Source organism: Misgurnus anguillicaudatus, chromosome 13, assembly GCF_027580225.2.
Source record: "Misgurnus anguillicaudatus chromosome 13, ASM2758022v2, whole genome shotgun sequence".
In the NCBI taxonomy this organism is placed as follows: Eukaryota; Metazoa; Chordata; class Actinopteri; order Cypriniformes; family Cobitidae; genus Misgurnus; species Misgurnus anguillicaudatus.
Genome location: NC_073349.2, coordinates 5,911,359 through 5,938,712, shown reverse-complemented (window position 1 = coordinate 5,938,712; position 27,354 = coordinate 5,911,359). Strand labels below are relative to the sequence as shown.

The 27,354-nt window shown below is 34.4% G+C and overlaps 2 protein-coding genes across 4 annotated transcripts; one reads left to right on the top strand and one right to left on the bottom strand.

Moving 5' to 3' along the window:
• Nucleotides 1-404: 404 nt before the first annotated feature.
• Nucleotides 405-19,057, bottom strand: sgk2a (serum/glucocorticoid regulated kinase 2a). Of its 2 annotated transcripts, none has more exons than XM_055188761.2 (13): nucleotides 18,904-19,057; nucleotides 11,453-11,519; nucleotides 11,306-11,358; nucleotides 11,089-11,146; nucleotides 9,421-9,504; nucleotides 6,464-6,595; nucleotides 4,481-4,593; nucleotides 4,355-4,391; nucleotides 4,170-4,256; nucleotides 4,000-4,095; nucleotides 1,314-1,469; nucleotides 1,006-1,095; nucleotides 405-858 (listed from the first exon to the last, which is right to left on the bottom strand). In XM_055188761.2, exons 2-13 carry the CDS (start codon nucleotides 11,468-11,470, stop codon nucleotides 697-699), a joined length of 1,086 nt encoding a protein of 361 aa, XP_055044736.1. In that variant the 5' UTR covers nucleotides 11,471-11,519; nucleotides 18,904-19,057; the 3' UTR covers nucleotides 405-696. The 2 variants fall into 2 exon arrangements, with proteins under 2 accessions (XP_055044736.1, XP_055044737.1); XM_055188762.2 differs by lacking the exon at nucleotides 18,904-19,057 and adding an exon at nucleotides 13,007-13,086.
• On the top strand, nucleotides 16,128-24,439 carry adtrp1 (androgen dependent TFPI regulating protein 1). 2 transcript variants are annotated; one of them, XM_055188764.2, is made up of 6 exons: nucleotides 16,128-16,540; nucleotides 16,626-16,775; nucleotides 19,544-19,645; nucleotides 20,139-20,254; nucleotides 20,364-20,524; nucleotides 21,407-23,157. In XM_055188764.2, the coding sequence occupies exons 1-6, from the start codon at nucleotides 16,370-16,372 to the stop codon at nucleotides 21,445-21,447; spliced, it is 741 nt and encodes a 246-aa protein (XP_055044739.1). In that variant the 5' UTR covers nucleotides 16,128-16,369; the 3' UTR covers nucleotides 21,448-23,157. The 2 variants fall into 2 exon arrangements, with proteins under 2 accessions (XP_055044739.1, XP_055044740.1); XM_055188765.2 differs by lacking the exon at nucleotides 21,407-23,157 and adding an exon at nucleotides 23,397-24,439 and having other exon boundaries at nucleotides 16,131-16,540.
• The last annotated feature ends 2,915 nt before the right edge of the window (nucleotides 24,440-27,354 follow it).

Here is a 27,354-nt window from a genome sequence, read left to right as displayed (position 1 = left end):
ATGATATTTCTAACAGTAATAGCTATGTATCCAACAGATTTAAAGATCTTTTTTATGCTGATGCAAAAACTTGTTTCATTTTATTACACAAAGAAAATGCATGATCCAACACATTTCCATCTTTATGTGTTTTACCTCTAAGACGGTTTCATCGGATGCACGCACGTTGCCACCGTTACACGGCTAGTCAAAAGTCAACTTTCAGTCTGTGTTTATTTATCGCTGTGTCTAGTGGCTAAACTGATCTCAGAAACACATACCTTGTCGAAATTAAAATATTTTAGTTTCCTAAAGACGAGGGGAGACGGCGAGCATGGATCACTGCTGTGGCAGCCAGGCATGAATTCAAGGATCTGTAGCTAACATTGTATACATTATTTACACAGTAACGTTAACTCAGTGTAGTAGTTGATACCCATTATACAAGGGTAAATTACTTAGTTATTTATTTTGCTTGTCAAATCAGAAATAAACAACTCTAAAAGGACTATGAAGTTATTGATTGAGGTCTACAGGAAGTTATTGGGCCACAAAGCCGCTTGTTTATGTTGTTGCTGCCGAAACCGTCTATAAAAATAATGACAAGGCATGTCCATGTTCTTCCTTTCAAGTCTTTATTATTGTAAAAAAGTGATCCATGCTCGATGCCCTAAAGCGTAACCTTATTTGAGAAAAACTTTAATCAGCTGGCGTGCCTCAGAGAAAGCCATTTTCTTCAGAAATATAGGAGAAGCCATTAAAAGCATTGGAGCTGCTGGTGGCCAGGCTATGTGTAGTTTCTGGGGTGCGGCCCACAGAGTTGGGCACCATCTCTCTGGTGAATTCTGGGTCAATATGCTGAAGGTCTGAAGGGCCTCTCTGAATAATTGTACAAAATCTTATTACACACCTTGCTATAGTAACAGTGCCACTTAAAACATAATGCAACAGAATCCATAATTAACTAAATAAAAGTGTTAGTATAGAAGTTACGGCTTCTAACATAAGGGGATTGTAAGAACCTACCACATTAGGGTTATATGGAGGTGTAATTCGCTTGTGATAGAGATCATCCCAGTTTATGAGGGCAAAGAACACATGGTTTTTAATCTCCAGCTGCAAAATTACAACAGTTAATATGTTAAAAATGAAGCTTGGTCTGGTAAACAATTGTACACTAAAGTGCATTTGGCCAAATGAAATTTCTTCAATTAATTTTAAATGATTAAATTAAATTAATTTCCTTCATTTATCTGAAACTTTTATCACAATTTTATCAAAGCTATGGTAAGTCTGCAATGGTAGTGCCTTTTTAGCACTAAATGTTCACTTACAAAATCAGCAATAGCTCCTATTCGCCGACGCTGATCTTTCTGCAAGAGTCCATAGAGGAGGTGACACACGGCCTCAGACTTTCCAGGTGGCAGGTGAAGGGGTTTATGTAAAATTGCTTCATACATCTCAGATACATCTCGATTGTAGAATGGAGGCTGTTGAGGATGAAGTACATAAGTCTTATTACTCCAGCAAAGTTTTAAAGGTGCGAAAGAATGCATTGAAAAAATCTGTTAAATGGCTCCCTGATATCTACATAGAAGGCATGTTGCTTATTTAAGTGCAAAAATTATCCAGAGATGGTTTAACATGTCAATTTACAACCCTAGGATTTGTCACCAGAATGAAATGGTCTATTATTACCTTATTTGAAAGGGTCATAAATAATAATGTTGAGCTCTGCTCTGATTGGCTGTTTCTCAGAGCAGCTCCTTCAGTAGCTCTGTGTGTGTGTAAACAGACCTTATGTTTGAGTCTGTATAAGATGAAGATACAGATTTTGAGAAATAATCGATTGTTTGGAGATGGACATTTCTGAGTGGTTAGTTTGTGTGAAACGTCCGCATTTGGCGGCCATCTTACCACAGGGCGCTCGCTCACTCGTAGCACTGTGTTTTAACGATGCATGTACTTTTAAATGCCCATAACTTGCTTCATTATTTTCTACCGATTTTACCGAACGGTTTGGTTTGTTATAAACGTCAAAGATGTACCCATGACACTGCATACTTAAACAAAAAATAATCATTTTCATGGAACGTGTTAAAGCATCCAGAATTATAGCCACGTTAATAACGTTTCTAAGAAACCAAACCGTTTGAAAATTGGTAGAAAATTAAGCAAGTTATGGTCATTTAAAAGTACCTGCAACATTAAACTCAATGCTACGAGTGAGCGAGCGCCCTGTGGTAAGATGGCCGCCAGATGATGACGTTACAGACTCCGCTATAACATATCTAGCCTTTATACGTATCAATGGTAACATCAATAGTAGAACTTCAGGCTAAACGCTAGCATATAGCATTAACTAGCATATAGCGCTAACTCAGCAGTCACAACTTTGTTTTTAGCATTGTAACAACATTGTAGTTAACCTCTTAAATCCTGATGACCCAGTCCCGGGTACAAAATTTCGTATTTTGACTCAAATAAAATATTCTTTTAATCTTTAATGGTCCATCATGGACCCCAGTAACACATATGAGATACTGTTTGAAAGCTTAGACTCTCTACTTTCTCCAGATATGCATCACTTTGAGAAATCTTTTACTGTAAGAAAGTTAGTTACACTTAATTTACACCATCACCCCCCCCCCCCCATAATTTTTTATATGATTTAATATTCACATATTTCATATTTTTCAAGTATGACAAACATCGGCAAGTCTTATATCAAATGAAAGCTCTCATTCTCAGGAATAAGGCTACAGCGTTATTTTTGTTCTATTATTAACACATATCCAACAATAGTTGAATGAATAATAAGGTAAAAAATCGTCTTTTGTAAACATATGGGAAAATTGAGTGTGGACTGCCTCAGATAGCACATATAGCCACAAATGATACACCATCTTTTCTCTTAGGTCCTACTCTAAAAAATGAGTCCATTCACAGCATTTTCTTTGGTTGTGTGCATGAATAATCCCTTGTTATTTATTATATGTCCAAAACAAAAAAATAATATTTATATGAAAAATGTATTTTCGGACACTTCAGTAAAATGAAAATAACTTTTGAATGCGACATGCTAAAGAGTTCATTCTTTTTTTGGGTGTTTACTGTCTGCTGCTGGTAACAACCAGAACTGTTTGCAGTCTGCTAGAGCACCCAGAACCAGAGTTATACACTATCAGAGGCAGTATTTACAACATAAAAAAAGAAAATTTGGTGTTTTATCATATGAAAAACAACATAAATAACACTATTTGTCACAAACAGCAGCTTTTTATGTAACTTCAAAGGGTTTTCTTTAAAATGATATAAAGCAATTGCATTTATTCCACTGTATGTGGTTATGGGAGCACTTCAAATGTTTTTAGGCAGAAATTGTATACAAAAAGGGTATTATTCCTCCCATCAGTTGGAGTAAAATAACTTTTGCATAGATTATGATAGAGAAAAAAATCTTTTTTCCTCTGTAAGCTGGCAATTGCTGGAATCAAACAAAACTGTCTGCAGGGAGCTGAGGCACTCAGGGCCAGAGTTATACACTTTTAAATAAAAACTTTAGAAAAAAAACATCAAAAAGCGCCTATTTATTTTTGTGTTTATTAGAGGACTGACATCACATACAACCATGTTTAGCACTTTCAACAGTGTTTTATGTAATTTCAAAGGGTTTCCTGTAAAATGATACCAAACATTTGTATGTGCACCTCTGCATGTGGGTATGGGAAGCTTTTGAAATTGGGTAGGCCAAATCCAGGCGAAAATCCCCAAAATAGCTTCAGGGTGGAAGAAGTTAATCTCGATTGTAATGTCACAGTTGGTGTTGTTATTGGTCTGTCTGTCTTTTGCATGCACATGGTTTAATATGAAGGAGGCAACAATCGTGTCTGCAGCACACGATATGTCATTACCATGTACAGTACTCTTATTATTCATCTATGCCTATGTAAATACAGTTTTACATTCTAAGGCACCATTAAAATACACAAAAATACATAAATTAATTAGTAAACTTACTAAGCTGTACAGCATCTCATAAAGCACAGCTCCAAGGCACCACCAGTCTACTGTTCGGTCATACGGCTCTTTTCGTAGGACCTCAGGTGCTAGATACTGATAGAAGACAAGATTATATTTTATGATTTTAGATGAAAAAATAAAAACCCTTTTTTAATCTATATTTTTACCTCAGGAGTACCACAAAATGTTGTGGTGGTTTCTTCTGCTTGTACTCCTTCTTTACACAGTCCAAAATCTGTTAACACCACATGACCCTGATTTAGAAAAAAAGACCCCCCCACAAAAATTACAACAATATAGAATACTTGAAATGCATTTAGCAGCTCTGTTAGAAATACATGATGCACTGTACCTGGTAATCTAATAGGATATTTTCTGGCTTGAGATCTCTGGAGGAAAACATTTAGACATAAAAGTGGTCAGGCCAACAATAAATGTGATTATAGTTTGATGCACAGAAAATCTCACAGTTATTGACCTGTAAACTATATTGAGAGAGTGAAGGTAACCAATGGCACTGGCCACCTCGGCCGTGTAGAAGCGAGCCCGTGGTTCTGAGAAACATCGCTCTCTTTGCAGGTGGTAAAACAGCTGGAGAGGGAAAGAACATTTAGTCCAACTTTTAAAACAACAGATCAATTTTTTTTAACATTTTATGCCATCCAACCTAAACTAAATTTGACAATGGTCCAGTCCCAAATGGCACATTCCAGACTTGTGGACCTCCTCAGAGCCCACACTTTGATGACATCATGTAGTGCAGACCTTAGGGACCCTTGACGCGAGTCCAACAGGGTGCACCGGAGTTGTATTTTGGGACAGACTCCAGCGTCACGACAGAAATAGGAAGAGAAGTTGCCTATCAGTGTGAACTACTCTGTTCCGTCGTCTGATTGCTCTTTCACAAGGACTTCTGGGTTGGTAAAGTGTCCAAAGCCTGCTGCAGTGTGGGCTTCGCTGAAGACCGCATCAAGGGTGCAAAGGGGGTGCTGATGAGCACACTTTGGAGTGAAAAAATATGTGGACACCCTACGGACTCGTAGACTAAGCGAGCATGCGTAATTTAAGGCCACGAGACCGAAAGTCCACATGAAGTGCGCCATTTGGGACAGGGCCTATGATGAGGGCAGGTGTCACTCCAAATGTCACTCCAAAAACAAGAACCTGAAATCATCTAGGCTACTGCATGCACTTGTGTCTTTGTTTTAAGGGGACATTTCACAAGGCTTTTTTAAGATGTGAAATCTTTGGTGTTCCCAGAGTATGTATGTGAAGTTTAGCTCAAAATACTATATAGATAATTTATTATAACATTTAAAAATTGAAACTTTGTAGGTGTGAGCAAAAATGTGCCGTTTTTGGGTGTGTCCTTTAAATGCAAATGAGCTGATCTCTGCACTAAATGGCAGTGCCGTGGTTGGATAGTGCAGATTAAAGGGCGGACATCACGACATCACAAGGGGAGCCAAATTTCAATGAGCTATTTTTTCACATGCTTGCAGAGAATGGTTTACCAAAACTAAGTTACTGGGTTGATCTTTTTCACATTTTCTAGGTTGATAGAAGCACTGGGGACCCACTTATAGCACTTAAACATGGAAAGTCTTTGTATAAATAAATAAAATAAATTTTAAAGGTTACACATTTTCAAAAGGTTGTAGAAAACAATATACAGACCCCTGCAGAGATTACCTTAAGAAAACTAACCATGTACTCTTAGAAAGGATTTACACATCTTTGTGCGTTAAGCTTTTAACACATTAAGTGTAATTTTAACACATTATGTGTTACTTTGTGTTGATTTTGTGTTAAAATATTACACAAGTTGTGTTAAAAATTACACCGAGATGGGTGTATTCTGGACAGCTCATTTAGTGTGTTGTCCCAGAATCAACACGAATGTGTTGTTATTAACACATTTATTCAAAGAGTGTGGTTTTACTACAGTTAAAAAAACATGGTTACTGTAGTAAAACCATGGTAACCACAAAATAACCATAGTTTTGACAACCACGGTTTTCAAAAACTATAGTTAAACCATGGTTAGTGTAGTAAAACCATGGTTTTGTTGGTGGATAGTACACTCCTAGAAAGGATGTGTTAACTTTGTACACATCTTTGTGCGTTAATCTTTTAACACATTATGTGTAGTTTTAATACATTATGTGTCATTTTGTGTTGATTTTGTGTTAAAATATAACACAAGTTGTGTTAAAAGTAACACCAAATGTGTTGTTTCAATATTAACACAGAGATGGGTGGATTTTGGGACAACACATTTAGTGTGTTGTTCCAGAATCAACACTAATGTGTTGTTTTTAACACATCTGTTCTAAGAGTGTATATCAATACACCAAAAAACCATGGTTACCACATTGTTACCACGATAAAACCATGGTTAATTTTTGTTACTCTGATGCTTGTGTGAATTATTGTTGAATTTATAAAAAATGTCTCATACCTCTCCTCCATTGACATAATCCAGGACAAAATAAAGCTTCTCAGCGGTCTGAAAGGAGTAGTGTAACCCGACCAGAAAAGGATGTTTCAAGCTCTTGAGTAGCACATTCCTCTCTGCCATTATGTTCTTTTGCTATATGACACAAGACAACATTGATGGAGATAAACAAGAAAAATATGAAGTGACATCATTCACGTCAAAACCAAAACATTATAATGCTACAGTATAAAACAGAGGTTGTGCAAAGGGGTTTATTTTTAATAATAATAACAGTAGTTTTATTTCAACATTAACCTTTGTATTACTGCTACTAGATACTAATTTAATTATTGGACTGGTGAATTGGACGCAAACGATGACCGTCTCTTTTCAGTGTGAATAAGAAAGATTCTGAGGTTATGTCACTTTCACAGTGTATTATATAGACGGTTTCAACAGTACCAACATAAACAAATGGCTTTTGTAACTTCCGGTAAACTCTGCAAAGAATCAATAACAATATAGTCCTTTTAGAGTAGTTTATTTCTGATAACAAGCCAAATAAGCACGTACATTCTATTAGTTCAAATCATAGCTAAAGCGTATCAAAGACTACACTAAGATAATGTTACTGTGTAAAATGAATGTATACAATCTTAACTACAGATCAGCTGCCAAACCTCCCTTCACATAGCAGTGATCCATGATCGCCGAGTTACGCTACGGTGTGTCAAACTGTAGTCCATTAACATACATTTGAAGAATAGAGCACTGAAAAACAACGTAATGTTTTTATGCTGCGCCGTTTGTAATTTGTCCTCTGTGTGGGCGCGCGTTTAAGTGCACTCAGTAGTGCACACCTGGAGAGACCAGATCCGTTTTAGAAAGCAAGCGAACATAAATCTTTCCGTTCTTGATAGGGCACATACAAACAAAATGATCTCCACAGTGTTCTTTTTCTAATAAAAACACTTGTTTATGTCTTAGGTTTATGTATAGATTAGGCAAAAACCAGGTCCGTGCTTCTCTTAAAGAGACAGTAACCTTAATTAAAGGATTAGTCCATTTTCTTAAAAGAAAAATCCAGATAATTTACTCACCACCATGTCATCCAGGGTGTTGTTGTCTTTCTTTGTTCAGTCGAGAAGAAATTGTGTTTTTTGGGAAAAGTTGCAGGATTTTTCTGATTTTGGTGGACTTTAATAGAGCCCAACATTTAATGTATAACTCAACACTTGGCGGTTTTTTTCAACGGAGTTTCAAAGGACTATAAACAATCCCAAACGAGGCATAAGGGTCTTATCTAGCAAAACGATTGTCATTTTTGACAAGAAAAATAACAAATACACTTTTAAAGCACAACTTCTTGTCTAGATCCGATCCAGCGCGACCTAATGTAATTGCGTAGTGACGTAGGGAGGTCACGTGTTACATATATAAAACGCACATTTGCGGACCATTGTAAACAATACACTGACACAAAGACATTAATTAGTATCAGTTGACATACAACAACGTAGGAACGGTCCTCTTTCAAGACACTTGTAAACACTGGGGCGGAGTTTTGCGTTCGTCCTCTGTGACCTCTTGACGTCATGACGTATTGCGGGGGTCAGCTGGCGCATCACGACCGGATCTACATGACGGGAGGTTGTGCTTTAAAGGTGTATATTTGTTATTTTTATTGTCAAAAATAATTTTTTCTGGACTGAACAAAGAAAGACATCAACATTTTGGATGACATGGTGGTGAGTAAATTATCTGGATTTTTCTTTTAAGAAAATGGACTAATCCTTTAACCTACTTAAGTCTGTGTCATTAATGTTAATCAAACAATCCAAAACGAAGAGAAAATCACTTCTGTAGCTCTAAAAAAAGTAATTATATTGAATTCATACAATAAAGATAGTGTTATAATTCATTTGATTTGATTTCTGAACCTAATGCTAATTTTAGCCCTTACTTAATGTGCAGCTTTGTTCTTTTTATAAATGTTTGTAATTTCTTTATTTTTTAATAAAAAATTTATGGGCAAACAAATTCTGCTTAAGGCCCCCAAGAGGCTCGGGCCGGCACTGCCATCTATAGTGGCGGATACTCCTGCTCTATGCACCATCTTGAGTGACATTGGTCAGTGCAATCTGCAACTGCACTTGGCATTATTGAATAAGGCTTCAGAAAGATTAAAAAAGAAGAGATTCTCCCCATAGTATCAGCTATTGATGCAGTGTCGCCGAGTGAGAAATTCTCAAAAGGGAACAATGCTTGTCTACACAATGCTGCTTGATTACAAACAACTGGCTGCATTCACACTCAACTAAGCAAGGCCATGCTGGTGAACCAGCCTCACCAGCTCCATTTTGCTTGAGAACAGCAAAACTATGCTGGCCCCATAAACAAATTTTTTTGCTAAATAGCACTAAAAGCTCGTAATCATAGGGGAAACATTTTTAGTGATATTTAGCACCCATAAAGCACCTATGAAGAACCATCCGGGGGTGATATAGCACCACTATTGCACCAGATATGGTTCTATATAGCACCTAAAATGGTTCCCCTATTACGAGCCAGTGAACCACGTTAAGTGCTATTTAGAACAGTTTATTTATTTAGAGTGTAATTAGACCAACTATACCAGCATAAACCAACCTGTACTAGCATTCAGCAGGGATTTCAAACTATTGTTACATCAAAAATAGTTTTTATTTTTGTTTAGAAAAATAATGCAATTTGTTTTATTGGGCTATCTAGACTGTTTATTTGGGCTATTATACTATTTGTATAGTACAAAGGGCAAAGTAAAAGTGAGATTAGATTAGATTTTACTGCTTACTGTACTAGTTGTGCTAGTTCTTATCTTGTACATGTTATCTAATATTAGTCTTAAGGGTTGATAAACTATAAAATATGAAAAACAAACAGGTACTGTACAAAATAAATAGACATGTAGCATGTTTTAAAACCAAATAAATACAAACCTCTTTTTTCTTCAATATAACCTTTTTTTGCAAAACTTTTACAGCATAGAATTTTCCATCTGCTTTGAGTTTTGCCAAAAGTACCTGCAATTGACAAAGCACAATTTAGCAAAATAAAGGCATTTGATTTTTTGCAGGTAAACTTATAATTAACTTGTGCCTTTAAGACCCACTGAAAAAGCTATCTTAGAAGATTACCTTATAGGGATGTGACGAGACACTTACCATCAGGACGAGATGAAACAAAAGATTGGGTTCCCGAGAACGAGATAAGATTTTTACACTTTTTAAAATGTGATAATTAATATAATGGAAATAGTCTTTTATTAAACTAAAATCACATAATTTTGAAATATTTTAATTAGGACTGTCCCAAAGAAATATTAATAAAGTAATTTGATATTTTTGGAAATAGTATGATAATGATGAGGCAATTATAATTGGTTCAAATAAAGTATCAAGTACACACATGGTTTTACATTAACAATCAAACACAACGCACCTCAGACTTTATGAGATCCCAAAATAACATTATTGGAAACCCAAACAAAAAGCAGACGCAGTTAAATACAGATTGATATAATGCATGCATTGTAAAAGGTTTTGCCACAAAGTCAACTTTATCACGAGTATCAAGTATTTCACCACAACAAGAAATCTTGTGACATATTAATATCTCGAGATCTCTTGGCATGGATCTCGTCACACCCCTACTAACTTATGAAGTGTTAATCATTTGTAAAGTCTAATGGTACTGTATGGGTGATTCTCACGAAACCATTGAAACACCACAGCACTAATGATTTTAGCTTTAAAATGTGTAATATAGTAACATTAAAAAGCATCAGAATTAACACAATACTGTGTTCTACCTTGCACAATGTGTGATTTCAACATAAGAATTTATAATTGGAAATTTTATCTAATGTGTCCAGCTGTGTTTGAACATGCGTTATGTTGTAATATAATCAAATTAACACAAAAATATTAAGAAAAAAATAAATGTATGTTTTGCTAGACTACTTTAGATGACAGAAAAAATATTTACTGAATATTCATGTATAATAATAATGAAGAAAAATTAGGAAAATGATGTGTCCATGCCTGATGTTCTCATCCTCCGCAACACTTTTTGAGAACAGTTTAAGCACACATACAGAATTTTAATAAAGTTTGATTTTGAGTGACCAAGCACATGGACCAGTTACTTCAAGATGGCTACCAGGTAAGATCATTTTTTTACAGTTAATTTGAAATATTGTCTTGTCAGAATGCTTACACGACATTTTGATTATCATTACCGCAACAGATGCTTATTAAATGTTAATTTAATTAATAGAAGCATAATACTTTGATTTTAAATGCATGTGCAGAATCTACAAATTATGTTCTTTCAGGTTTGTCATGTCATTTTGAAAATAATGTCAGTGTTGATGTTTTCTGACTGTTGCGGTAATGAGATTTTTTTGGACTAATTTTTTAAATTATGTTACAAAAAGTGTTAAATGATAAGTAAAAGTTTTTAAATTAATGTTCCCATTTACTCCAGACTTTGTTTTTCAATGTCTGGCGGGGAAAAAAGTAAATTTAAGCAATTTTTACATTTTCATGCTTGACATTTTTAAAACCAAGTTTTCGTGAGAATCACCCGTATATTCTTAATCTTACCTTTCCAAAGGTACCTTTACCTATCACTGCCAAAAAGTCAAAGTCAGTGGGTTTGGCACTGAAAACATACACAGCAACAACAACAAATCAGACTAACACAAATAACAACATATCAAAATGACTGCATCACACAATACATCATTTTATGTTCATTCACATACTTTTAAATGATATACAGGTTATTTAGTTTGTTGTGACAAATATAAAAGTATCTTACTGAGGATTGACAGACACACCCAGATTGACATTGGCAGATGATGAGGATAAAGGCTAAAGAAGATAATTACATATGTTAGATATATTAGTTATTAAGAACCCGAGAATGTAACTATGAAGTAATTACGATTGTAAATATTTTGCCTACTTGATTATAATGCGCCATCTTCTATGTCCTTTGTGTTTTTGAGCGGAGAGTCACAGACGTTTCTTTCCTAAAAGGCAGAATGTAAAGTTTAAAAGTGTCCACTATAACCGTGAGCTCTTATGCTGGTCTGACTGTTAATGTACCACAAAAAAACTGGATGTTCAGGTTTGTGAATCAGACCCATGAAGGACATTTGGTAACTCAGCATGAACAAGTTTACACAGTAAATAAAGCTTTGCAGTAAATAAAGATTATGAAAAAATATGCAATGTACTAAACGGCTTTCACTGTTATTTTTGTATCTAAAAAGGAGGTCTACCATATTTCCACATGAAGGAATATTTAAAGCCAGCATGGCACAGATTTTTATTCAGCACTGTCTACTTTAATACTGCTTTCATTCTTATGGTCCAATTACAATGTTACAGATTTCGCTACTTCATCAGTATTATTATTACATTATATTATTACACTCTTCGAAAAAATGACAAAAGTTGTCACAGGGGTGGTACCTTTTAAAAACGTATACTTTTTTCCTAAAAGGTGCATATTGGTACCTCAAATTGGTACCTAGACAGGGGTACATACTGGTAGCTGTACCAAAATGCTACATATTAGGTCCTTTTCAAAAGGTACGGACAACTTTTGTACTTTTTTCTGAAAGTGTACCTCATTCTTTTAGGATTTTGTAAAATTTAAATCTATAGTTTGGAATTGGATTAATACTTTTTACATTATTCAAATAAGAAGATAAATTTAAATAACTCGATAACTTTTGGCTGTCCCTCAGACACATAAAAGTGACAGAGCCGTCTGATCTTGGACTCCACTGAAACTCACTTCCAGCTGATATTAAAAAGCACAGACTATTAAATCTTATTTAAAAACCCTTTTTACCGGTTATCTTTTATTTATTTTAGCTTTCCTTGATGCATTATTACTTTTTCTTTAATATGCATGTTAAATTATTATAAGCAGTTAGGTTGAAACAATCCAAAGCATAACTATTATAATCCGGCATACTAATTATTAGCGGTGCTTGCGAAGTAAAACATCACTATTGTTATCTTAAAGGTTAGTGGGGCCAATAATTTACAGGTTTTTTTAAACACATTTCTTGAACCCATCTGCCACATTCCCAAAACCTTAAACACTAAACCAAATCTTCAATTTGCATTTACAAAACCTCTGACTTTTCTGGCAAAAACAACCTCAAAACCATTTCATCTGTGCTCAAAATCAAACAATCTTTTCAGAACACAGCATTAAGGACATCTGTACATAAAATGTTTATTGTATGTAATAAACACGTTTAAAAAAATGATGACTGCCCCATAACATCCAAATGAAATATGAATAGCAACAACAAAAGTAATAAATCATGTTAAAATATTAATCTGTAAACAATAATGTGCATATACTGTACAGACACAATACTTTGCCTATAAAAGTTTACATTCTCTGTAAACAAGCTATCATAAAAGATATATTATAAAATATAACTAAAATATTAAGTAACTTTCATTTTTGTTTCAGGAAACAAAAGTAGCTCACCTGTCTACACGAGTGAATGATCAACTAATGTGTGCACAACATGAGATATGAAAGCTGTTTGTGTGGGCCTGCGAGACAAAAACATCCGTGTGCGTGAGTGCGTGCGAAGGTGTGTGTGTGTAAAGAAAGAGAGAGAGTATTTTGTAGAATATTAGTACAAAGTACTGTAGATGTTTCTATTTTATGTACAAAATGTAGACCGTGCCATACAAAACAGACTAACACTTTGCCAAGAGGTTGTTTCAGAAAACAGATATATGACTTTGCCTAAATAAGTTAACTCAGAGTAAGTGGATAATCTCAACTTTTGGTTCTAAAAACTGAAGTAATTTTCAGGGCATTTAGCCTTAGCAACTTATTTTCTAAAGATAACCTTATTTCAAGAAAGAGGTTGAATGCATACACATCTGGGTAATTCTCGTGAAATTAGACTTATGAGGTGTCATGAAACATTTTGATACAAAAAGTAAATGCAAAGTATCAAAATAAGAAGCATACAGTTACAAACATCTCTACATGTACTATTTTGCACATGATTTCAAATGACATCATACAAACCAATTTTGTTTTTTTCCACATTTAAGGGGAAAATTTTAATTACTGCAATGTGTCCATGACTGGATTTTGGCTATTTAACATGGAAAAATTATAATTAAAAAAATCTACAAAATAAAAAGCTTCAGTGCATGTTATACTATAAACATTTACAGTAAAGAAACATGTGGTATTTGGTGATCATTGGTAAATGTAGAGACAATAATAAGGAATATAAATGTGTTCAAGAAAAATTCTCTCAATCAACAATTTTCAATCATTGTTTAAGCCCTCAAGGAACTAACATTTTCAAAAAAAAAAAAATAGTTGGAAGGGACATAATTGACTGTGATACTCAAGATGACTACCAGGTAAGCAGTTCATATTTTTCTCTCCAAATTAAAGTTAAAATTTTGTTTGTCATAGTACCTAGACAACTTTTTAGTTCTTATTACCGAAACATGAGTGTGTAAATATTTAATGTAATAGCATGTTGCGATAATGATAATTTTTATAATGATAATCTAAAAAATGTAATAATTCTATAGGAAATATTTTTAAATCCTGAATAAATAATGGTTATAAGTTCAGACCTTAATCTAAGACAGCAGTGTTCAGAGTTTAATGTAGCTTTGCTTTTGCCTTGATACTGTGGGTTACAAAAGCAACATGCCCGTCGACACTGCCTACTACCAGTCTGCATGTCGTTGCGGACATAACGCAGAAGTAAAAATAAAAATTGACATGTAGCCTTCACACAGAATTAGAAATGTGACCCTGGACGGTCTGGACCACAAAACCAGTCCTAAATAACAACGAGTATATTAGTAGCAATAGCCAACAATTAATTGTCAAAGTTATTTTTCTGTTATGCCAAAATAATTAGAATGTTTTAAAGTATAATATATAATGTAAAGATCACTTTCCATGAAGATATTTTGTACATTTCCTACTGTAAAAATATAAAAACAATTTTTGTGAGTGCATGCAGTTGCTAATGACTTTTTAGACAACTTTAAAGGCGATTTTCTCAATATTTAAACTTTCTAGCACCCTCTTATTCAAATAGTTTAAAGTAATAAATAAAGTGTGTTGAATACTTATTCCCTGTGTCATTTCACTTTATTTATTTTGACTCAACTTGTGTACTTAAATGTTCTGATTTCTTTGTATGAAGTCAATATTTGGCTTGATGGCTACGTCTGTTGGAAATTTTGTGTCACTAGCCCCCCTTAAAAATGCTGATGTGTCAAATACGTATTTTCCCCGCTGTATATGTCACTTGTCTAGAACCATAAATGGTGCTATGGTGGTGCTATACCACCACTTTTGGTTCTTTATAGATGCTATATAGGTGCTATATAGCACTAAAAATGGTTCCTCAACCAAATATTATCCATTGTATGCCTTATCTAATTACTTTATTATTAACTTGGTACCTTACAAGGAGATGTGAACAAAGAGAACATTCTTGCCATTTCTAAAGTTATGGCAAAATAAATATGGTGACAGTTTGGCACATATCTGTTAATATAATAACAAATATTTTTTTTACACTTAATCTTCCATACATCTTATGTGGAAAAATGTAACAACATTCTATTTTTTCATTATTGTTTTGTTTGTCTTGTCTTTGCTTTACTAATGTTTTCTCTGTAAATGTGTTTTGCATCAATGCAAAATTGTGAGATGTGCTATAAATACATTTGCAATTAACTGATAATAAAAAATAAGAAAATAGTAAAATAAATAATAAAATATATGTTTAGATACAGTATACAGTGCTGCTTAAAAGTTTGTGAACCCCTTGAGTGTTTACCATGATTTTCTTATTTTCTCATCAACAGTTTTATATATTAAATATCATTGTTTTATGTCCTCTGGTAAGGATGTCTGAGATATCAAAGCTGAATATTCATGAGTTCCCTGTTTCACATTAAAGTGCTGTTTTCCAAAACCGATTTCAAAATGATAGTCACGCTTTAGCATCAAAAGCATGTATTGTTGCTGTTATGATGCTTATGCACAATAGTTTGTAGATTGTTTTGTGTATGATTAATTCAGTAAATACAGTAAATGGCATCTTTGGTAGTTCCTGTTGTTGTGATTTTTGGCAGTCCTTGCTCAGTTGGTACGTAACTGTCAGACATTAGTTATACATTTCTGTTTTTCAAGAATTCGATTATAAACATTCTTCATTGTTTTTCCCAAAACACACTTGGTGAAATTAGAAACCCCAAGCTTTTCCAATGTTTAGTCATATTCAAACTTGTTATGATTTTAATTAATAATCAACCACCTATAGTAATTTGCACGTTTTCAGTAAATGTTTTATGATAACGTTTTAATGGTGTGAATTAATAGTATTGCTGCAATACTCTGCATGCTTTTGTTTTGTATATTTTTAAATTTGATACACTATGGGGTAATTTAATCTGCATCAACGCATCAAATATTCTAAAATATAATGAAAAAATATCTGGCTCGATATTATTTTTTAAAGTCTAATACAGTACGTCTCTGTTGTGTCCATAGATCAGTGGTTGTGTCCCGCAGACAGCTGACAGGTGGGCGGGGACAGCAGGTGACGCAACTTCCTGCGTAGGCGAGCTTCGTGGACTTCAGAGGCTGCAGCCTTCGAAGACCGAGTCTCGACTTCAAAGTCCGCGGGGTTTGAATAATCCAGCCTTCAAATTGGGATGCACCCACAGTTTTAACGTAAAACAGGAAACTCGTGAATATTAATTTTTTAGCACAGCGACAGGACGTGTCGTGACGCAGCAAAGGACCAGAGCGGTCAATGTCCGGTCTAGTTACTGTCAATGAAACATGGCGCCCGCTACAGGACGAGGACCAAAGATTTGTCTTTTGGCTCATTTGATGATTTTTGCTTGGTATTTATTTACGCTGTGGACTAACTGCTCTCTGCAAACCGCGGACAGACATCCTGGTGTGCGATCATATGGAGGGCGCTGGAAATATTTGACGTTTATTAATCTGGTTGGAGTTCTTACATGTTCGTTACTGCTGTCACTCGTGGTCACACTGTGTGTTCATGTAACATATCGTTTTTTGTTGTTTGTAGGTTATGCAGACGATATTTTTTGGATTAGCTGCAGCAGTGGATGTAATTCATATGGTTCTACCTGTAAAACAGACTCGCAGTGGAGCGCCTCGAATCCTCGCGGAAGCCAGAGACTTTTACTTTACTGCTCTGTCTTTTCCTATTTGCACCGTAAGTAACCTTGATATAATGTTCTAATTTACACCTGTCTCGCGCGCACGAGAAATGTATTATTTCCATGCAAATAGCTCTGGAAATAATAAAGAGACCACTTCAGCTAGTAACGTTACGTCTGACACCGAGGCTCCTTTGCTTGCTTGCCTTAAGCTCAAAAAGTTCTTCAATGAACCTTTTTCGGAACTTTTATCGTTACGTCACTAGTCACGTGAAATATGAAGTCTGAAGCAAACACACTGGGGAAACACACGACTGCTTTGATAGTCCAATCCGACGTTGACAGGTTTGAAACTTGACAGCCAAACCTTGAAGTCTCCTGCTTTGTTTTCAGTTGTTCTTAAGATTTCTCCTACACCCCAATCATAATATTGTTTAATTTGCAGAAAAAAATAGTCAATCATAATATTGTTAAATTTGCAGAAAAAAATAGTCAAAGTCAGATTAACAATAGAGGTGCCTTTAGACCATAGACAGTAAAAGAAAGCTTTAGACCTACTGCAGTAAAAACAAGTATTTATTTTTAAACAGCCCAATACTAATGCTATTGAATGTATTTAAGAAGAGTTCAAAAATTAATAATTAATGACACAACCCTGATTTTTAATCACATATTTCATGCATCTTGGCATGCTCTCAGTCTTTCACATTGCTGTTGTCACTCCTGAGGGTTGCTTTTGTAAAATAAAAAAAGGTTTGCTTTTGCAAAATAAAAAAAGGCTTGCTTTTGTAAAATAAAAAAAAGGTTCGCTTTTGTAAAATAAAAAAAAGGTTTGCTTTTGCAAATGTAAAAAAGGTTTGCTTTTGTAAAATAAAAATAAAAAACGAGCCCCTAAGGTGACATTGGAGTAAAAAAAATCTAAAGTTTACTTTCAAGCGCTCACGTGAAACTTTCGTGTGCGCACGTGAAACTTTTGTGTGCTCACGTGAAACCTTCATGTGCAGAATTTTTTTTAAAGTTTAGTTTTGTGTGCACACACCTGCAAAACTAAATGCAATAGTTTCACGTTAGCACGCGATAGGTTATTTAGTAAACTAAATTAGTAAACTTTATTTAAAATTTTCTCCATATCCCCTTAGGGGCTCTGTAAAAAAGGTTTGCTTTTGTAAAATAAAAAAAAGCTTTGCTTTTGTAAAAAAAAGGTTTGCATTTGTAAAAAAAAAGGTTTGCATTTGTAAAAAAAAAAAAGGTTTGCTTTTGTAAAAAAAAAAGGTTTGCTTTTGTAAAATAAAAAAAAGGTTTGCTTTTGTAAAATTTAAAAAAAGGTTTGCTTTTGTAAAATAAAAAAAAAGTTTGCTTTTGTAAAATTAAAAAAAAAGGTTTGCTTTTGTAAATTAAAAAAAAGGTTTGCTTTTGTAAAATAAAAAGAAAGGTTTGATTTTGTAAAAAAAATGTTTGCTTTTGTAAAAAAAAAAATGTTTGCTTTTGTAAAATAAATAAAAAGGTTTGCTTTTGTAAAATAAATAAAAAGGTTTGCTTTTGTAAAATAAAAAAAGGTTTGCTTCTGTAAAATAAATAAAAAGGTTTGCTTCTGTAAAATAAAAAAAAAGGTTTGCTTCTGTAAAAAAAAAATTTTGCTTTTGTAAAATAATAAAAAAGGTTTGCTTTTTTGGAATGGCCGCCATACATGCTAATTAAGAGCAAAAGTGAAGTGGTCTCTTAAATTTTTCCAGAGCTGTATAAAAGGAGCAGGTTGTGACAGTTCTTATAGCACATGAACAAAGTATGATTTAGCTCATGCATGCTACAATTAAATTTAATATTTTATGTTTTAATTAGAGTATGTTGAACTTGATTTTCAAGACACATCATTAAATTTTGTCAGAAAAGACTTCCCTGAGGCAATCAGCATCAGTTGAAATGTTCAATACTCTGATTATGGAGAGAGCTTCCTGCACATATCTGCCAAAACCTGAGCACTCTCACCGCCAACACAATTCTAATGTAGTGGTCTCCCACCACTGTGCTTCTAAAACGATCTTTAACAGTTTTTGCCTTATTATTTAGAGCAACGCAGAAATGTGATCATCCCATTGTAACCATACATTGCAGCATAAACAACCAGTTTCCAGCAAATTAGTGATTTATATAAATTGAAGCTGTTTGTGACAGGGTTGTCCTTACCTACAAAACCTTTTCATTGTCTTGTGTCCTTTGTGGTCCTCCCAGACAAATATCTATTTAAGGGCTGCCAAAGATAATTTGGGAGGTAAGAATCAATCTCCAAGGCTGCTCGTAGACTTCATGTGTTGAAATGAAGATGATTTTAGTAAATTGTTGATGTAGTAGCTTTTGAAAAGACAAGAAAACAAATTCAAGCCATATCAGTACAGCAGGGGGTTACAAAATGTGGGTGGCACAGTGAGATAAGGTACAGTAGGTCACTTTTCTGTTGCGGTGAATGACACAAAAACAGATCAGTTCAGTTAAAGCAATATTCCATAGATGAATTAAAACATACATTTTAAAAATAGAAACAGACAGCACTTATGAGCACGCTTGTTCCTGCTTCTATCTCTTAAAGTTTGACTCTCAAAACAGACGTGCGTGCTTAAAGATGATTCGTCTTATAACGCTCACCTATGGTGGGCTTAATGTTAGTTCACCTAAATCTAAGTAACAGAGCTGGTGAAAATGGTGGTGGTAAGTTGAAAAAGTGCAGGGGGGTGAGAATCATCTTTATTTTATTAAGTTAGGGTGCATATCCCCCGTGCATTATACACATATGACAATTTTGTTCCTCAAATGTTCTTCTTACCCACAGTTCGTGTTTGCATCTTTCTGGACACTCTATATTTACAACCGAGAGTTGGTGTATCCCAAATACTTAGATGATATCATTCCTGTCTGGATGAATCATGCATTGGTAAGTGCATTAATTAATACGGTAACATGCATAAATTGTTAATTTTAATTATGTCTGCAGAGTTCGATATGTTATCATATGCATCTGAAGTTATCATCTTCTGAAGCTCAATTTTCATGTGAGGCAAACTCAGTAATTGCAATGTAAATTTTATATTATAGATACCATGTTATGTATTCATTAAGGCTTAAACAAATGGTTAATGTTAGCAACCATGTCAACAATTAACAAAATTTTGAAAGTGCAATAGTCGTTTTATCTCACAAGAAAGACTTAGGTATTTTAAACCTCGTCTATGATGTCTTGACTAGATAACTTGTCAAAGTTAAAAGCCTAAATAGTTTAATAATCATTTAAATAATCATTAGATGAGTCTATCAAAAAAATTATTTTTCCTAGTATGCTCCACATGTTAAGATGTGTCATTTTTAATTTATGATTTTTGTCTGTGTTGTAATCTTCAAGTACGATTTCTGTTTTTCTTTCCACACAGCACACAGTAATCCTGCCTTTGCTGCTGATGCAGACGTGGCTTCAGAATAACAAGTACCCCAGTCGTTTAAAAGGGATTGCCGTTCTGGCTTTATTTGTTGTCCTGTATTTGTTATGGTAAGTACTTTGTTCTATTATTGTTCACAAAGAAACATTTAAATGACTTGTTTTTTCATATTAACATTGTTATTATTGACTGTTTATGTATGCTTTTGTCAATTCTAAGGGTATTGTGGGTGCACCATGTCTCCGACATTTGGGTGTATCCCATCATGGCTCACTTAGGTCCCGGTGGTTTGTGTCTTTTTCTTGGCGGTGCTTCCCTTACCATGGTTCCTCTTTACCTGTTAGGAGAGAAGCTCAACTATATGATCTGGAGTACAGCAGGTGAGAGACCGCTTAAATCAGGGCTGTCATACTCAGTTCCTGGAGGGCCACAGTCATGCAAAGTCTAAGGTTGTGTCCGAAACTGTTCCCTATCTCCTATATAGTGCACTATATTTGGCGTCTGCCATTTTGTTGTGTCCAACTTTTTGTACCTTTTACCCACAATGCACTTTCGATGTACACTTGCTCATTCACTATTTCCAATAATTAAATGAAAAGTTTGGTGGATTGATAGTGTTGTTATGTACATTGGGGCTGTTGCGCTGAAGGATTTTCTCTTGCTGTGATTTTGGTTGGCTCGATGCCGTGATGCGACCTTCATTATCCTGATTTTAGTGCTAAAAAAGTAGTATGTTGCTGTTTTCGACAAAGATGGAAGATTTAAAACAAATTAAATATTCATATTTGTTTATTGGTAAGCCTAGTCAGTTGAAAATTTTAAACGCAAATAAATAAAAAGGCTTAATAAGTGCAAATTTACAGAGCCTCAAAACAAATTAAAATGGAACGAATTTAACTTAATGAAGTAAAAATGAGCCAGTATTTGTGGAATTGCACTAAGGCAATATAAAAAGCACTGCATATTATCAGTATTTTTCAGATATTTGAAGAGCTTAGATGCAGAACCCTCTAAATGTCTCTCACATCTTTTCTTCTAAATTAGCATCATCAATTTTAATGGATTCTGCTAAACAAAGTGGTACTTCTGAATGGCCCGAGGCTGAGTTTAAATGGATTTAAATTGAAAGTATTTGGTTTGAAATAACAGGCAGTAAACTGCATAACAAATTCCATAATTAAAATGGCTTCTTTTTAGTTACACCATAGTTACATTAGCTCTGACCAAGCTGAAGCCAATAGCTTTTCTGTCTTTTTTTGTAGAGGTTCTTATACCCGTACAAACTGAAAAGTGTTTGGAGTGACAGCTCAGCTGCATTCAAATGCAGGAGAGAATCCCCTAAATGTTCGTTCCATTTGTGTACCGAACAAGACTCACTCCCAAAAATGCCATGAATGACACAGAGAAAACAAACCACTCAAGAACACACTATGACTGATCCCTGAACCAAGCTTAACTAGATTTGGATAAATACCTTGGGAGGGCTGCAGGAAAGTCCATATGGATCATCAAACTTAAGTCTGCACTGAAGGGAACACCATCTTTGCCTAAATGACTTGTTGCATCAAATAATTTATGATGTCCTTCATACATTTTCACTTCCTGTACCAAGGAAGGCACCCAGACTGGACCATCTCCATATTTGACCTTGGACATGATGTTCTGCTCAGAAGCTTTGCCTTTTTTTCTCGCAGACATAAGGCTGATCCATGGGTCCTGACAGTTCCAGTTTGGTCAAATTACTACATAAAACATTCTTCCAGAACTTCATCAAATACATTTTAGCATGTTTAAGTCTTCATTTTCTTTGTGGCATTTGGCAAGATGAAGGCCATGTTTGTCTAGTGTGTTCCTTATACCATGCATTAAAATGTTTATTCCTCCTTTCTTTGGGTCATTTTGCAGGTCTTTGGCAGTAAATTAAGTTTTTTTCCTTAGTTTCTCTGATCAAACATTTATTCTGTTTAATGAATGAAAAGGCTTAAATGTGTTTTAACACAATTTGGTACCATACCATTGAAATAATGGACTTGAAAACACCACTGTTTAAAAAGGGTTTGATTAATCATGACTGTTGTATTAAAGGTGCAGTGTGTATTTTTTAGAAGGATGTCTTGACATAAATGAAAAATGTTATACAAAATGATCAGGGGTGTATAAAGACCTTTCATAATGCACCGTTGTGTTTTTATTACCTTAGAATGAGATGTTTTATCTACATACACTGTGGGTCCCCTTACATGGAGGCACAAAATGGCGACTTCCATGTTTTTACAGAAGCCCTTAACGGACAAACTTTTTTTTTACTAAGTTGTCTCCGACGATGACATGTTTGTCAGGTTTCGGATAATGTAGCTCCTCTATGCGTTTCAAAAGCGAGGGTTGAGCATTGGACTGAGCCGTTGGTTGCAATGCACAACCTCACCACTAGATGCCGCAAAAATGTACACACTGCACCTTTAAAAAAATCCTATAATTATTTATTGACATTATCACTTTTATTTATTTATTTTTATTTGCCACTAAACTGTTATAAATGCAATTTTTGAAAAACTCTGCACACACTTGTAAATTATTACCATCTCTGGGGGGTTGAATAATCTGGATGGCAACTGTAATATTATAACAGTATGTTCTCTAATTTATTATTTAAGTCTCGGCGTTGCATGTACGCATTTGTGCAGCTGCTGTCTTGCCATTTTTGGGTTTAACAATAACAACTGTTTTTGGGCTTGGCTCATGAAGCGATCAAGATTTATCCATTATTAAAGTAAAACTAGTAGAATGTGGTTGTCACTCCCATACATTACTGAACAGTGTGTGTACAGAACAGGATTAAGCACTAAAAGGTGAAATGACAACCGAATTCATCTGCAGTGTGTTCAGGGTCAATCTTAATTTTAACAGTATTGTGGACAACATCCGGCTAACCATATAGTCCACTGTCAGAAAGAGTATTTGAATAGTTTCGTGGCAAAACGAGATAAATCCGTTTTTTTTTAATTGTTCAGAAATCTCGTTTTTTGGTTGTTCATTCAAGTTAATATCAATTCACAATTCAGTTGGTTTGTTTTGATTTAAACCTTCATAACTTAAAAAATACAACTAAGTAGCACCATAAAACAAAATAATAACATGATAACATAATAAACATGTTTTGACAAAAATGTAAAAAAATGGATTTATCTCGTTTTGCAACGAAACTCTTCATTTTTTGATCAAATCTCACACTGACTGTAATTTGTTTTAAAGGGGACCATCAGAAGAAGAAGAAGAAGAAGTAGTAGTAGTAAAGATCTCCTGGATGATAATGACCAACATTAATACCAGCTGTAAAAAAAATTATAATTTAAATTTATAGGGCAAGATGTTTTCTATACAAAAATAGCTTAATTATTTAAATAGCAGAATTTTATTTCCATATATTCAATTTGTATACACCTATTATGCTGGATATTTAATTTAGTTTTTTAACCAAATTAATTGAACGATTATAAATGTTAAATTACCAATGTGAACTTACCAAGTGCATGTTTTTGGTTTGTTTTTTATTTTCTTCACACCTGTGAAATCTTAGATGCTGTAATAATACTAGAAAACTGTGGTGTTCAATAGTTAATGGCCAGTTAATGAGTCTTTTTTGCTTTTCTATTAATAGTTTATCATTGTACAATTTGGTGTTTACATTATCTAAAAAGGGAACCATTTCATTAATTGAATGAACTTATTTTTTTAATGATCACATTATAGGTTTGAGAGATACTTTAATGACAGACTTTAACCTGTGTGAACTTGGGTACAGTCTCAGAAATAAAAATACAAAAGTTGTCACTGGGACAGTACCCTTTCCAAAAGGTACACCCAAAGAGTGCATATTAGTACTTCAAAGGTACATATTGGCAGTTCAAAGATACATATTTGTACCTAAATTTTACATATTAGGCCCCAGTGACAGCGTTGTACCTTTATTTTTGACAGTGTAATCTCACAAATTAGTTTTTGGCTTTGCTAAAAAATCAAATAAACATACATGCCTCTATGTTATACTAGTACAGATTTTATTCACATCCAGATAATGGCTTTGCATTAAATTTAACACTATCATCCCCTCTGAGCTCTTTCAGTCACCATAGTCCCATTATATGGATTATGCAAATGATTACTTCGTCTAAAAGATGGAGTAAATAACAGTGGTTTATGATTATTGAATTTGATATCATTGATTTAGTCACTTGTGTAATACACTGTTAATAATACTGTAAAAAATAATAAAAAATAAAGATGTCCTCAATTTCGGTCAGGGTTATTCTTTTTTGTTTAAACAGTGTTTATTATCTCTGTCTATGAATATATTTTTGCTTTCAGTTATATACAGTAGGTATTTTATTTAATTAAATTTTTTTATTTTTTTATTTCCTTTTAAATATGTATTATCTTGTACAGTAATTTATGGTGTAAAGTATCAATTTAAAACGTAATGCTGTAACCCTGCGTCAGTTCCTACTTATGAAGATCAGATTTGAAGTTTGTTAAATCTTTTTAGAAATTACCTCATTATCATTTTCTGCTTCTGGTAGGAGTTGAGTACACACTATATTAACTTACCTATGTGTAAAAATATACGTTAAGGGGACAGTTCACCCAAAAATGTAAATTCTGTCATCATTTACTCATTTACCTGTATGAGTTTCCACACAGTTGATTTTCATAGTAAGAAGAAACAAATACCATGGACGTCAATGGGTACCGTCAACTGTGTACTTACCATCATTTATCACAATATTTTGTGTTGTGTTCAACAGAATAAAGAAACTCATACGGGTTTAGAACAACATGAAGGTGAGTAAATGATGACAGAATTCATCAAAATTGATCCAAAGTGAAAGTTTACTTTGTGATTTTTGACTGTATATGCTGAATGTCTTGTTTATACATGCTGGAGACTTTGTTTTTATGCTCTTATGACTTAACATTTATCAACATAATGTACATAATGAATAATTTCATAACGGGTGTTTCTACTGCTATCAACTTGTGGAGTTTTTAAATATTTGTCCTCGTCACCTCTGAGTTGCTTACTAAAGGACCAAAGACAAAATCATGTCTTTCAGTGAACTTTTCTATTAAAACTGTTCAACAACGACATTTACAACAATACAGTATGATTTTCTGCACAACTGCTTTAAAAATATTGTATTGTATATAAATAAAAGTTATATTTTGATTATAAACTGATCAAATTATGGGAAAGCATTGCAATTTCTTTCTATTTTTTATTAAATCATAAATAACTATATAAAAATGCTATTTACCGTCCTTGACGTTCAGAGGCCATTTCATTAGAACTTTTTTAGAAGTAAGTAGATAAGCTGGTAAGTCGTGACTCGTAAGTCTGAAAATAGGTACAGTACCTTATTCACTGCTTGGCTTGACATGTAATGTTTGCAGGGAAAGAAACCATCAACTTTTAATCTTCTTAAGAGAAAACAAGACAAATGTTAGGAAACATTTGCACAGCAAAATCATTTTTTAACATTAGTTATAACCAAGAAAATGATTAAAAAGCAAGTCAAATCCAATCTGTCATGTATATAAACAATTCATTTTCTTCACCTGTGCTTGGGTAAGTAATCTCAACTAGCACTTCCAGAAAAGCAAGGGAGCGTAAATGTGGACTAACTTTGTAACTACTTTTTTCGGTTTTATTAAACAGCACATGGTAAAACGACTGGTGAATTGACTTTATATTCTTTACTGCTGAATTTATTCTTGACTTAGGAACCCGTACTGTTAAGTGCTGGAACTCTAATGACAGGCCAATCTATATATTTTAAATATAGGAAACACAGTGTTTAAATACTGTTATGTAATCTAAGATCAAACTTTAGGTTTGCTACACACAAAATTAGCAGTGTTAAACTCTGATAGAGTTAAAGAATCTCCAAAAAAGTGTACATACTGTCCTAGTCTTTATAAATTTAAGATAACACTCTTAAAAGAGTTACATATGTACACTCACCTAAAGGATTATTAGGAACAGCTGTTCAATTTCTCATTAATGCAATTATCTAATCAACCAATCACATGGCAGTGGCTTCAATGCATTTAGGGGTGTGGTCCTGGTCAAGACAAACTCCTGAACCCCAAACTGAATGTCAGAATGGGTAAGAAAGATGATTTAAGCAATTTTGAGCGTGGTATGGTTGTTGGTGCCAGACGGGCCGGTCTGAGTATTTCACAATCTGCTCAGTTACTGGGATTTTCACGCACAACCATTTCTAGGGTTTACAAAGAATGGTGTGAAAAGGGAAAAACATTGAGTATGCGGCAGTCCTGTGGGTGAAAAATACCTTGTTGATGCTAGAGGTCAGAAGAGAATGAGCCGACTGATTCAAGCTGATAGAAGAGCAACTTTGACTATAATAACCACTCGTTACAACCGAGGTGTGCAGCAAAGCATTTGTGAAGCCACAACACACACAACCTTGAGTCGGATGAGCTACAACAGCAGAAGACCCCACCGTGTACCACTCATCTCCACTACAAAAAGGGAAAAAGAGGCTACAATTTGCACGAGCTCACCAAAACTGGAAATTTGAAGACTGGAAAAATTTTGCCTGGTCTGATGAGTCTCCATTTCTGTTGAGACATTTAGATGGTAGAGTCAGAATTTGGCGTAAACAGAATGAGAACATGGATCCATCATGCCTTGTTACCACTGTGCAGGCTGGTGGTGGTGATGTAATGGTGTGGGGGACGTTTTCTAGGTACACTTTAGGCCCCTTTGTGCCAAATGGGCATTGTTTAAATGCCACGGCCTATCTGAGCATTGTTTCTGACCATGTCCATCTCTTTATGACCATCATGTACTCATCCTCTAATGGCTACTTCCAGCAGGATAATGCACCATGTCACAAAGCTCGAATCATTTAAATTGGTTTCTTGAACATGACAATGAGTTCACTGTACTAAAATGCCCCCCAAAGTCACCAGATCTCAACCCAATAGAGCATCTTTGGGATGTGGTGGAACGGGAGCTTCGTGCCCTGGATGTGCATCCCACAAATCTCCATCAACTGCAAGATGCTATCATATCAATATGGACCAACATTTCTAAAGAATGCTTTTAGCACCTTGTTGAATCAATGCCATGTAGAATTAAGGCAGTTCTGAAGGCGAAAGAGGGTCAAACACAGTATTAGGGTGTTCC

What these genes read in the sequence shown, in the direction of transcription:
- sgk2a (XM_055188761.2), bottom strand. An exon ending in ATTATGTCAATGGAGGAGAG is followed by an intron (nt 4,594 to 6,463) that starts GTATGAGACATT and finishes TTCCCTCTCCAG; the next exon opens with CTGTTTTACCACCTGCAAAG. An exon ending in ATGAGATGCTGTACAGCTTA is followed by an intron (nt 1,470 to 3,999) that starts GTAAGTTTACTA and finishes CATCCTCAACAG; the next exon opens with CCTCCATTCTACAATCGAGA.
- adtrp1 (XM_055188764.2), top strand. Translation starts at nt 16,370, where the DNA reads ATGGCGCCCGCTACAGGACGAGGACCAAAGATTTGTCTTTTGGCTCAT. An exon ending in TGTCTTTTCCTATTTGCACC is followed by an intron (nt 16,776 to 19,543) that starts GTAAGTAACCTT and finishes TCTTACCCACAG; the next exon opens with TTCGTGTTTGCATCTTTCTG. An exon ending in TATGATCTGGAGTACAGCAG is followed by an intron (nt 20,525 to 21,406) that starts GTGAGAGACCGC and finishes CTTTTTTTGTAG; the next exon opens with AGGTTCTTATACCCGTACAA.